The 13,935-nt window shown below is 45.1% G+C and overlaps 1 protein-coding gene across 1 annotated transcript in view; it reads right to left on the bottom strand.

The window, feature by feature from the left end:
* The window catches only part of PRKDC (protein kinase, DNA-activated, catalytic subunit), a 151,149-nt gene that overhangs the window by 109,242 nt on the left and 27,972 nt on the right, over positions 1-13,935 (bottom strand). The window contains 6 exon segments of the mRNA XM_032609378.1: positions 1,652-1,804; positions 2,460-2,623; positions 3,764-3,854; positions 5,697-5,803; positions 12,704-12,863; positions 13,230-13,349. Of these exon segments, the coding sequence (XP_032465269.1) occupies positions 1,652-1,804; positions 2,460-2,623; positions 3,764-3,854; positions 5,697-5,803; positions 12,704-12,863; positions 13,230-13,349 (795 nt within the window).

Genomic DNA, 13,935 nt, shown 5'->3' on the forward strand with positions numbered 1-13,935 from the left:
TCCCTCAATATTGATTCTCCAGGTACACAGCACTTTCGTTTTATATCATAAAATATATGTCTGCCTGGCATACTAAAGTTTATTCCCAGATGTTTTATTTTACTTCATTTTATTTTTTACACTGCGCCATGCAGCTTGCAGGATCTCAGTTCCCCAACCAGGGACTGAACCTGGGCCATGGCAGTGAACGCCCAGAATCCTATCCACTAGGCCACGAAGGAACTCCCCCAGATGTTTTATTATTATTACATTTTTTGATGCTGCTATGAATGCTATGTTGTAAACACATTTTCCAAGTGGTCAGAGCTACAATAGAATATAAGACATATTAGAACACTGATATATGAGAATTCTATCTTGTAATTCATCAGCTTTCTCCTTTATTAATTCTTAGATTTATCAGTTGATACTCTGGGCTTTCCATAGTTTTTGAAAACTATATTCAAAATAATTTTTTTCCTTCCTTTCTCCGACATCCCTGACCTCAGGGACCTCATGGCCTGATGAGAGACCCAGAGGTTAACCAGTGCAAACTAACTTATGAAACACAGACGAAGCCGTTCTGAGCAACCACTCCACGCACAGGCCCTGCCCCGGGTCGGGGCTGGAGGTGCCTGTGAACAGGCCACGCCACGTCTCACCCCAGCACCCACCTCAGCCGAAGCACGAGGCGGCATCACTGCGTCACGGCTGGGCAGGATTTGCCTGTGATCTTCAGGTAAACGTTCTTCATCATTTTTTAAAGACAAAATTAAACTATTCCTGATTTACCAAAACAAAATACCTTCTTGGCCTATATGAAGAGAATCGTTGCTTACGAAACCTATTTCTGTGGTAAATTTCCAGTTTTACCCCAAACTCCTACTCAATCATGGTGCATTTTTTTTTTTTTTTTTTTTTTTTGCGGTACGCGGGCCTCTCACCGTCGTGGCCTCTCCCGTTGCGGAGCACAGGCTCCGGACGCGCAGGCTCAACGGCCATGGCTCACGGGCCCAGCCGCTCCGCGGCATGTGGGATCCTCCCACACCGGGGCACGAACCCGCGTCCCCTGCATCGGCAGGCGGACTCTCGACCACTGCGCCACCAGGGAAGCCCTATCATGGTGCATTTTTAAGGCACTACTGGATTGTATTCATTCACATATATACTGAAGGATACTCCATGTATATTTATAGGTGAGTTTTTCATTTAGTTTTCCTTTTTATGTGTGCACCCTTGTATCAGGGTTCTGCCAGCTTCATAAAATAAAGAATCTGAATGTCTTCCGTGTCCCAGCAGCAAAGGAGAATTCTGTCCAAAAAGCCCCGAGGAAGAGATGACCTGCTGACATCTCCAAGCGCCCCCGACTGCTGGCCACGGCCCCTCCTCTCTTCTTCACCCCTAAGTGACAGAGCCGGTAGCAAAATCAGCCTTAGGGGCTAGACTCTCGTAATTAATTCCTTAATTCCTTAATTAATTACTCTCCTAACTTAATTCCTTAGGGCCGATCCCTGAGGAATTAAGCCAGAGTCGGAAGGGCAGCAGCCAGGTAGCAGGTTTTCAAAGACCCCAGAGTGGTCCCAATGTGCAGCAAGCTTTGACCATCACTGAACTAGACAGGACTTTTTAAAAAAACTCTGCAACTGTTTCAAACTCAAAGCCATGCACTTACCTGATCTACATCACATGCCAGTCGAAGCAGCACAGGAAAAGTGCGCTTATAGAGCCGGTACATGGGTGGGGGGCCCAGGCCACTGTCAGGCATCTGAGTGGCTTTTCCCAGCATAAACATGACAATGCTGTGCAGAAGTTCACAGGCCGCAACCTGAAACAGGCCAGGGGTCCAACAAAGGTTAAGAGCATTTTGAAATGCTACACAACGTAGCCCTTTAAAAAGGAAAACTTCTGCAGCAGATAACTATCCCACCCAAAATAAATGAACTGCAAGTGGCACTTCTTGTATAAAATTCATGCTTCCGTTCACTTTGAGCTGGAGCCAACAGTGAAGAACTGAGATTTAAAAGATTTAGACATCAGGACTAATACATTCATAAGAAACATATCCATGCTGCCGTAACACAGAACTCTGCTTCATGTGTTAGCACATTTTCAACTGTCACTTTCAGTAAATACATCTTTAAAGCACAAATTTTGGAAATGTACAGATTAATATAAAGACTTGAGATAATCTGTTTCTAATCTCCCAGGTTGAAGAGAGAATCAAGCACAGACTAAAAATCACTTTTCAACGCCCTTTGTACTATTTTCTATTATGAAGAGTTCTGGTATATTAATGTTTTGCCAGGTTATCATCTATTATTCAGATAATTTATGTTTAACTTCCATTTTCCAAGGACACGTACTTCTGATAACTGAACAGTTTCCTGATTACTATACTAGAGAAAATACAAAATCCGTGAAACACAATACGTGTTTCCTAATGAATACACGTCTAACCACAGCAGGTGATCAGTGAGTACTTTGGTTTGTCTGTCGGCGGCCGAGAGCGCCAGCTCTGTGACACGTGGCAGGAATGGGTCCAGGTGGATGATGGGCTTCATGTCCGCGAAGGGCACCGCGAAGCCAAGCCTCCTCTCTCTGTCCCAGGCCACACAGCGCCTGGCCCTCTCCTCGGGGGACACTGCTGTCAGAGAGATGCAGAGCGCTTTCGGTCAGTCCCTCCTCGCTCCAGGACAGCCCCTGGTTCACCCCCTCCTGCTCTGTTTACCACACGTGTACAAACCACTACACACTGTTTCTGAATTTGACTTAAAGGCAAACTATTTTTTTTTTTTTTTTTTTTTTTTTTGCGGTACTTGGGCCTCTCGCAGTTGTGGCCTCTCCCGTTGCGGAGAACAGGCTCCAGACGCGCAGGCTCAGCGGCCATGGCTCATGGGCCCAGTCACTCCACGGCATGTGGGATCTTCCCGGACCGGGGCACGAACCCGTGTCCCCTGCATCGGCAGGCGGACTCTCAACCACTGCGCCACCAGGGAAGCCCAAGGCAAACTATTTTTAAACAAGTCTAATAGTCTGGAATGTTTAATTTCCAATTTCAGTAAGAGTTACTCTTCTGTGGAAAAATGATAAATGCACAATACTTTAATTAAGTATCTCCTCTTCATAACACTTATTTTCCTAACAGCGGTTCTGACTTCTGAAATGCCAAAATCACCAATACATTTAATATGAAATTTTAAAGGTAAAAGTACCAATTTTTACTAATCAAAAATGCTAATTCCGGGCTTCCCTGGTGGTGCAGTGGTTGAGCGTACGCCTGCCGATGCAGGGGACACAGGTTTGTGCCCCAGTCCGGGAAGATCCCACATGCCGCGGAGCGGCTGGGCCCGTGAGCCATGGCCGCTGAGCCTGTGCTCCGCAACGGGAGAGGCCACAACAGTGAGAGGCCCGCGTACCGCAAAAAAAAAAAAAAAAAAAAAAAAAAGCTAATTCCGATCAAAAACAACTTAAATTATCCAAATATTAAGGATATCAGGTTAAAAAAGATAACTTTGAACTCCTGACACAATGTTTAATATAAAGGTGCATCAAGCTAGATTCTGCTTCAAAAAGGAAAAGACATCAGACCCCAGTGAGCGAGCACAAAGAACCACACAGGCTGCAAGGCACAGTGGAAGTATTCACTCCATCAGGCAAAATATGGCTCTTCATAATCTTACCTGAAAACACATAAATGACATATAGGAGAAAATATCAGAACACACCATGACCTGTATGCATCCAAACACATCCATGGGGTTAATGTGCTTTAAGGAAAGGTCACCTGTTATGAGGTTTTTGCTGATCTGTCCCCCAAGACGGCCAAGCACTTGCACAACCTGAACCCGTATTTCTTCTAAGGACAGCGCTTCATGCTGCAAACACGGTGACAAGTTAAACATTAGAGAGAGTGATGAGCTGAAAGGAAAACTGCTCTACCACCCTCTCCATTGTTGACGCCTCCAATGGCTCATTATATCCTACACGGCACTGCAGTTAATTTTATTTTAAATTCATGAAAAGAAGCCACATCTCTTCCAATTTTGCAGTTAGCTGTCCGTTTCCTAGACCATCGGTTCCAAAGTTTTGGCAAGAGCCTTTACACCCTTAAAAAATACTGAAGCTCCTCAAAGAACTTCTGTTCATGTAGGTCGTATTTACCAGTATTTATCATAAGTTGAAACTTAGATATTATTTAAATAGTTATCATTTTATTTAAAAACACTGAACCCATGACATGTTAACAAACGATATGCTTTTAGGAAAAGTAACGATATATTCCAAATAAACAACCTCAGGCAAGTGGTACTGTTTCCCATTTTCACATTTGTGACAGACTTGCTGTTGGGCTGTAACTGGGAAAAGGAGGAGTATTTTAATAGTCTTTCTAGATAACTGGGGTTTTTCTCTGATACGGCTCCACAACTGAAGTGGAAGTTTCTTAAAGGTTAGTCACAAAGTGGACTCTGAAACCACAGCAGTGAAGACTATGTAGTCTCTACTACATTAAAATCCATGGGCTTATCCTGCTCTCTGTGGATTTTCACCCACACACGATTTGGGAAGATAATGTACCGTTCATCTGAAAACAGCGGTTCCCTGGGTCATGCAGATCTCCCACACGTTGATGCATTTCACTGTACGTGTGAAGACATCACAGTTCTTAAGTACTGAGAAGCTGCCCAGCGCATGATGGCTACAAGTCTTGCAAAATTTTAATTTTCACTTAAAAGCTTGAACTGTATCACTGGCAACCAATACTCTGAGAAGTTTTCTTTGAAGTGACAGCCTCGCTCTCTGTCCTGGAGAAAACGCCTGCGAGATACTGAGCAGCCAGGCTGTCTACCCCAGTAACAACGGAGTTCACAAGGGAAGGGCTGCTCGGCGCACCGCTGCTCCAGCACACAGGATGGCACACAACGTGTGCTCAAGGGTCTATCTAGGCTTAAGGAGGCGCTAGGGAACCAACGCACCACCCACCGCTGCACAGTGCAAATGTCGACGCGTGAAAATACTGATAGTTCTGGCCTTGCACCCGGCCTAGGGCCCACCTAGGGAAATGGGGTCCCGTGTCTGTAAAGAAATGTGCAAAACTAGAGGCACGCTCAAGTAACTTTACCTTCCTTTACTTATATGTGATAAGATAATTTAAAACCTTTAGACACCATTTCTAGTTTCATCCAGGTCTCCCAATCAAAAGCTGTCAAAAATATCGAGATGGGAGGAACTTTCCCTAGAGCTTGCAATATCAGTTCTAGATATTAAAAGTTTTTCAAATTTCCTTTTTCACATCATACTTAAAAATATTTTCCCTACACTAACTCAATTTTCTCTATTTACATCATTTTTATCTGTCACATTACGTGCCACATCTAAAAAACTGGTCTCAAGAAATTATCACTGGAAAAAAAACATAAAACCTGCCATGAACTGAACTTGACAATATGTATCTCAGAGTTAATCAGTAAATGAGTCAATCTTACATATCCATAATATCACTACTGCAATTGCTTATTCCAAACAAGAAAACAAGAAAATAAACCTGTTAATATAGTTTACATTTTTACTGTAAATATATATTGAAATTATTTCTATATTGTACTCTAATAGATACGTAAGAACAACTAATATTTTAAGTGAAGACTTTTCCTTTTCACGAGCATTAGAATCTGGTCTCTCCGTTATTTAAGTTAAAGAAGATACAAGAGATTTCTTACCGATGAAACGTTCTTTGCCCTTTTCAGATGCTTTAACACGTCTCTAGTAAATCCTTTCTGGGCGGCCCGAGAGAGTGCTGACACTTCCCAGTTATTCCTGGTCTCATCTGTCAACAGTAAACAAAAGTCAATTTTAAACAGCACCATTCATTTATTTAATTAATACAAGGGAAAACACACTACACTGCTATAGAGAGACATTAAAATCCTAAAGTGAGATTAAAAATGAAATTTCTAGAACAACAATATTAACAGTGGTTATCTTAGTTTTAAATACCACTGCTGACTAAAAGAAACACGGTTCCTTGGAGAAGTGGCTGACTCCCAGGCTGGGTAGACTGTGCTGGTAAGAAGCGCCAGGAGGGGGCACTGCTCAGGGAGGGGCACACTCCCACGAGTCCCACACAAGTCACATCTGAGACAGGCTGCGCGCAGATATCAGTGAGAGCAGGAAAGGGCTGGACCCACTGAGAATACAAGGATCCACAAGTCCCTCCTGACAGGCAGAAATAATGGGTGAAAAAAGTTATTTCTCACCATAGAGTGCCAACTAGATAAAAGGAATCATGGAGCTGGAACATCACCATTGTGCCACTTTTACAGTAATAATCAACTCAGAAGAATCACCAATGGACAGACATTAAAACCATCACGGTGAGACATCCCTGAGGAATCAGAACACTTACAGCTGTGAAGGAGCTGCCATTCGACCATCATAAACTTCTACAGAACTTGCAAGTTTAGCACAAAACTTTCCCTCCCGAACCACTTCATGGTAAGGTACCAATCTGACGCCACCGCCCCTGAACGGGCCGGGTCCTAAAGGAGCCGGTCCCACGTGACAGCCACACCACAGCCCAGATGAGGGTGCCAAGCTGCAGACGCGGCCCCCAATCACCCCCACCCCCAGTCAGGCTCCACTCGGCCCTAACAACGTCTCAGCTTAGAACCACAGGTTACACTTAGTTGTCTTGTCTTTTTCATCTCCTTTAAGGGAAACAGTTCTTCAGTTTCCTGGAGTTTCATGACTTGGACATTTACAAAATTAGATGCCTCCGTCTGGGTTTGTCTGATGTTTTCTCATGACTGCGTGCAGGTTACAGAAACCATTTGCAGCGTCTCGCTAGTCCTTTATCTATAAAGCCCTTGCACCTGCTCACTTTCTCTCAGTGGAGTCACACTCACTTCTCCCAGTGCTGAGACAGCCTGGGAGGACCCTCACGGGGGCTATACCCCAGCACGCCTCTCCTGGCCCCCAGAAGTGCCACCCGCTGACGGCAGAGCCTGACTCCCCTCTGCTCTCTGCTTCCCATCTGTGAGTCTGCGGCGCAGGCTTGCTGCTCATGCCCCGTGAGCTAGGCCCTGGGTGGGAACAATCACTAGGAACTGGGGTTTTGGTCTTGGACCTTCTGCCGGTGGATATTAGAAATCTACCCTCTGGTGGCCCCAGATTAAAAGAGGATCTGGTTTTTATTCAGTCTTTATTAAAATGTTTTGGAGCTCAAATTAGTTAAGAATTTTGTACACTGGGAAAAACAACTCTCTGAGATATGGACTGGTCAAGTGTTTTATCTGTGTCTATGACTCAAACTGCGGAACTGAAGCCATAAACCCTCATGTGTCTGCGTGTCACCTAAGCCCTGAATTGAGAACCACCTGACTTCTCTTGTGAGTGTGCTGTTCTCCTGTATTTGGAAAGTATTAAGAAATTAGATTATTAAGTCTCTTAAAGGAGCTCTGTTCTTATTTATACAGATAAATAAGCTTATATAAAATGAATATTCCTAAAATTATCTGAAAATAAAAAAATTGGACTTATAATGCTTTAAATGTGCCAAACTTTAAAAAAAATGCTATAGTCACTAACTCAGAAGCATTTCAGAAATCCATATTCACATAATAAAGGCACATCTTCGGTAAATGAGACAAATTTCCTGATTTTAGTTTAAATAAATGTGTTTTCCTATCAGGGTTAAGTACAATACAAGCATACATCTTATTCTACTTGGGTCTGTTTTTCCTATACTTACTTACACACTTATTATACTTATTCAGGCTTACAAAGCCAACAAGCTAACATCACCTCTCATTACATTGTTATTATGGTACAAGACACACAAAATAACACCACCAGCCATCTGCAGAATTTTTTCTTCATCTCGAACAGCCCTACATAACTTTTTTTTTTTGGCGGTATGCGGGCCTCTCACTGTTGTGGCCTCTCCTGTCGCGGAGCACAGGCTCCGGACGCGCAGGCTCAGCGGCCATGGCTCACGGGCCCAGCCACTCCGCGGCACGTGGGATCTTCCCGGACCGGGGCACGAACCCGTGTCCCCTGCATCGGCAGGCGGACTCTCAACCACTGCGCCACCAGGGAAGCCCCCTACATAACTTTTAAGATCATGATAAATGCAGTAAGTTTATGTTCGACTAAACTGAATCACTGGACAAACTTTTTACTTCCCCAGTAATTACGTTTTGTAGCATGTCAACTGGAAGATCATTTCTATGATCTGCAGCCTTGAAACCTTGGACTGAGTTAATTAGTAAATCATCATTGGATACCCACGTAATTTCTAAGTAAAACAGAATACCGAAACACTGACTGCTAAGCAACATTTTTTTTCTTTCTTTTTTTTTTGGCTATGCCGCGCAATTGGTGGGATCTTAGTTCCCCAACTGGGAATTGAACCCAGGCCCCCCTGCAGTGGAGGCGCCAAGTCCTAACCACTGGACTGCCAGGGAAGTCCCACTAAGCATCATTTCTAAGTCTGTGTGCTTCTGCTTCCTGCTTTCTAGGCCGTGAGGAGATGAGGCATGCTGCGTGTGGTGCCACGCCGGATGGATGCGGCTGCAGGTGGGTGTCACGTGTGCTCACAAGCTCCGAGCCTGAGAAACTCCAAGACCCCAGCACTTCTCAAAACCATCCAGTCTGCATTTTCTCAGTCCAAGAGAAGTCTGGCAGAGAGCTGTAACTGATAAGCGGATGAGGCTGCAGTAGAGGTAGGAGGGCATGCTTCTGACTTTCAGGGAGGGTGAGCTGCTCTGCTGCCCACGAAGCAGCGAGTCTCGGCTTCTTGGTGTCTGGCCGTCCTTCCACAACCGGGACTCACTAAGAGCTCACAGATTTTTGCTTTTGTGGGTTACAACTAGCAACGGTCAGCATACTGGAAGCAGAACCTACTTTTGTAAAGACCTACTGATCTATTTGAAGACCGCATGTTAACACACACGACACCTTAGTATTCCTCTGAAAACAGGTGGATCTCATGGACTCCCTGCGAGACCCGCTGTTTCAAGTTGTCAGTGGGTCCCAGAACATGACAAAACTTGGAAAGTGTAACACCTGAGTCTGAGAAGAGGCTATGAAACGCGTTACATTCTTAGCAAAGTTCACTCAGTCTCAAAGGACGTGCTTCTCTGCCTTACTGATCAATGCCTTTGTCTTTAACGGGCAAAGTTACTCTTTACTTTCTGTGGAATCCACAAGGGAGCAAGCCTTGAATCTTATCAGAAGCACTTTGAGCGAAAGGCTCAGGCTTTGCACCTCTGTCAGGAGCGGCACAGAGCGGCACTGGGCTCTCAGCAAAGCACATAAGGAGGCGTGCTGTCCACTGGCCCCACTACTGGTCAGCAGGCTGACGACTGTCTGCCAGGGTCTCCACTGTAAAGCTGCCATCTGCACCCTTGGTGAGTAACATGTGTTGTGGGGTGAGGTAGGCAGGATTTTAAGGTAGCCCCATGACCCTCCCCGGTGTTACCCCTGTGACTGTGTCCCCTTACAGAACAAAGGCAGGTCTAATCTCATCACACAAGCCTCTTAAAAGCAGAGTCTCCTCCAGCGGATGCAGGAGAAAGGGGCACAGACTCAGAGCCTAAGGATTCAAGGTGCACCGCTGGCTGTGAAGGGGGAGGGCCAAAGGCAAGGGGCGGGCCAAGCTGGGACCACCAGCCAGCAAGGAAATGGGGCCTCAGATGCCGCCGACACCCTGCATGAACCTGAGGGCCCTCCCCAGAGTGCCCGGAGAAGGGCCAGGCCAGCCCAGCCGGCCCCGAGCAGAGCCCACCTAGGCTCCTGACCCAGAGGACGGGAAAACGACAGATGGTGTTTCAGCCGCTGGCCCTGTGGTGACTTGTTACACAGCAAGAAGAAGCACACGACGAGGCTTTCCGTTTACTCGCTGACTTGTAACTGTACACACGCAACAGTCCTACAAGATTCAGTGGGTCTTGATCTCTTTCTGGGACACTCTGCCTCGATGATCAGATTATCCCAAGTTGGCCCGTGACATTTCCCAACATTCTTCGAACACTTCCTTGATTTCTGCATGTTTCAGAAAACACAATATTCTAGGTTCCTCTTGTACTTTCCCTGTGCAGGCTGGAAGCAGCCATTTCTCCTAAGCCACAACCTGGGGACTGGTCTTCTCGCTGCTACAAAGGTACCACTAGCCCCAGGCAGCCCCTTCCAACGGACAGAAGGACAACAGGTGTGCACGTTGCACGTTCCACTTCACCCACCCACACACGTGTGCGGGTGCCTGTGCATGTGTGCAGAAGCCGTGAAGCCCGGGACGGGAGGCAGGGCCCTTTAGCTCTTTCTCCCTCTCCCCTCATTGTCCTTGATCCAGCTGTTAATGTGGCTGACGTCCCGTATGCCGCCCTCCTCGCCTGCCTGGATACCCTGCCCCACCGGGAGCCCCCCGGTGCCCACCCTCCTCGGCACCGACCACTGGAGGAGGACCTCACTGGGAAGACGGCCACTCGCAATCAGAGAACGGAGCGGCTCCCGCTAACCACAGGCCCGTGGGCATGACCATGACAGCACCACCTGCCATCGGTCCTGGGGGCCCCTCACATGAGAAGACATCAGACAAGCCCAGCTGGAAGGACCTCCTCCCAAATCACGGACCGCAACCTTCAACAACATCAACGTCATGAGAACTGTCCCACAAGAAAGGACGCCCGGAGGCACGACAACTAAACGCGAGGCCCAGACTGAATTCTGGCCCCGGAAAAACGCAGCTGGAAGCACAGCTACGAAGGAAGTTAATGGGGCAGCCGAGCCATGTGCACACGGGCTGCAGAGGAGGAGAGTGAGGGATCCATGTCACCCTTCCTGACCTTGACCACAATGACGCTGTGCTCACGCAGAGGAAACGTACATCGCAGTATTCAGGCATACACGTCTGTGATGCCTGCAACTTACTCACAAAAGGTTCGGGAAAAAACATCATGTATAAACACGCACACATATTATCACACGATACAGAGAAAGCACATACAGTGACAAAGCAAGCGGGACAAAATTTAGCTGCTAAACCTCCATATAGAGCAGACAGGAGCTCTTTTCACTATGAATGCAACTGTTCTGGAAGTTTAATATCATATCAAGGAAAACATTACTAAAAACAGTCTTTCAGGTTATGGATTTTCTGCTGTTAGTTTACTTACTCTCTGCTTTTCCCTATCTCCTAATTACCTGGAGAATGACTATTTATCAATAACTAAATTCTCTGCTTAAAGGATCACAGTAATGTCCCACATTAACTGAAAAGAAATATAAATCTTTTCAATGAGCTCACTGACAGAACTAAATTCAAAAGAGCAAATGAAAGGACCACAAAGATACCTGCTAACAGATATATTCATTTCCTTTAACCATGTCCACGTGTTTTCAGTGAACTACTCAAATAGCAGCACTCCTTATAAGAAGTGAATTTTAAAAGCCTAAATAAGAGACAAACATCAACTAGTTTTTTTTTTCCTCTAAATACTTATCCCGAAACTGTGACTCTTTCTTCATGAACTCTGAATATGCATTGAGGTGTCATAAAAACCAGACACAGTGAATGAAATTTGTCACACACTTTTCATTTACGGTTTCTAAACCAACAGTATTTAAGCTGAACAATAAAATAATGATTTACGTAGATGGAATTTTACGAATTAACACTTGATTTTCTACTTTGCTGGCAGGGGCATTTCAATTCTTAGCAGTATTTCAGGGTTCTTCTCCAACATGAACCCTTCTTTTTGCTCATCTGATCACAATGTCCATTTCCACTCTGGTTCAAGGAAATCTGACCCTCCTCAATTCTATGTAATACTGTTCTTGTCTAGTACAACTTTGGCCTGGGGACTTCCCTGGTGACACAGTGATTATGAATCCGCCTGCCAACGAAGGGGACATGGGTCGAGCCCTGGTCTGGGAAGATCCCACATGCCGCAGAGCAACTAAGCCCATGTGCCACAACTACTGAGCCTGCGCTCTAGAGCCCGCGAGCCACAACTACTGAAGCCCCCGCGCCTAGAGCCCGTGCTCCGCAACAAGAGAAGACACTGCAATGAGAAGCCCGCACACAGCAACGAAGGGTAGCTACTGCTCGCTGCAACTAGAGAAAGCCCGCACACAGCAATGAAGACCCAATGCAGCCAAAAATAAATTAATTTTTTAAAAACCTCCAATCCATTAAAAAAAAAAAAAAGAAAAAATTTTGCCTGGCCAGATGAATTTTTTCTTTGAATCTTTTCCCAAATCTACTTCTTGTATGACAATTCTTCTGAACTAACATTAGTACTAAATCAGTTATATCTGAAAAACCAATAAAAAATCAGGTGAGATTAGGTCAAAATACAAAATTACTATTGGATTTCCTTATAGTTTTAATTCCTGTTTGATTTGTCAAACAAAAGTGTCTTTGCAAGGCAGTATGTTAGAATCTATAAGGAGCTCAAAATATTTAAGACTGACTTCTTGCCCTTTAAGATTTTATAAATTTTGGTAGGATATAAGTGACTAAAATAAAAAGTACGTTTAATATCTCAGTTATACTTCTTATGTCCCAATTATATTGAATTGAATTGGGGAGATCACAAAAATATCAAACATATTTTGAATATGTTGGGTTCAAATTTCAGAAGTTGCAAAAATGAAAATATGTAGTCTTATTATAGGTATTACGTTGCCATTTTAAGATACACGTCAAAATTCTTCTAAACCTTACCTGATAAGGCTGAAGTTTTCAGATATCCATCAAGGCTGGGTAAAATGTCCTTATAATAGGGCTGAATTACATGTTTGCCAATGTAAACTGACCATTCTTCTAGGGCATTCAGGCCAACTTCTGCCAATGGGGTATAGCTCAGGCCCAGTTTAAAAGCCATCTGTATGTGAGTACGAACAAGGTAATGAAACACAAGGAATATGAGATTCAAAGAGGGTTTCTAACGGCAAGCCTTTCCTCTGCCAGAACCAGACAGGCTGGAGGGAAGGGTACACTGAGGCCCCCTCAGGAAGGCCTGCCGGGGGGTGTCACTGCACACCTGCAGCACAGGGAGGGCTGAATCCTCACCCCCACCCCCAGGGGTCCTCAGAGAGGCCCAGTCAGGGTCCCTCCCCAAAGCTGCTCAGTGGCAGAAGCAGAACATGAACCAGGGTGTCTGACGGGTGAGCGCCTGCTGTGACTGCCATGCTTTCCAGGAAACAGGACACTGCACAAGAGATGCATCTGCTCAGGACGATGCACCCACCTGCAAGGCAGGGACATAGGCTCTGACATCAAGTTCGATGATGTCATGTGGCAGGGACAGGACAAAGGTCAAACAGGAGGCCAGGAGTTCATCTTTGTACTGCTTCATTTTAACTGACACCTTAGCAAGAAAGACGACAAGAACATCAGTGCTGCACACCTGAAGAGAGCCTTCGATTTCACAATCAACTACAAGAAACCCTATTCGCAAATAGGGAAAATGATCACGGGGCCTTTATCTGACACAGCCACGTTCATTTAAAAATTAAGCACTGATCTCCAGGAAAAGTTCATTTGTTGAGTACTTAATTTCCATTATGTGGAAGAGCTAAAGAATCTATTAACTTTGAGTTGTCATCACTCAATTTTAAGAAACCTCAGGGGACTCTGGAAGCACAAAGATATCCTCTGTTAGTGATTTTAACCCCTTAATCCCCACATGGATTAAGCAGCTCATTTTTAAGTAATTAAATCATTTATAGGATTTTTTCAACATACATTTTTTTAAACATCTTTATTGCAATATAATTGCTCTACAATGGTGTGTTAGTTTCTGCTGTATAACAAAGTGAATCAGCTATATGTATACATCTATCCCCATATCTCCTCCCTCTTGCGTCTCCCTCCCACCCTCCCTATCCCACCCCTCTAGGTGGTCACAAAGCACCGAGCTGATCTCCCTGTGCTATGCGGCTGCTTCCCACTAG

This window comes from Phocoena sinus, chromosome 17, assembly GCF_008692025.1.
Source record: "Phocoena sinus isolate mPhoSin1 chromosome 17, mPhoSin1.pri, whole genome shotgun sequence".
Lineage (NCBI taxonomy): Eukaryota > Metazoa > Chordata > Mammalia > Artiodactyla > Phocoenidae > Phocoena > Phocoena sinus.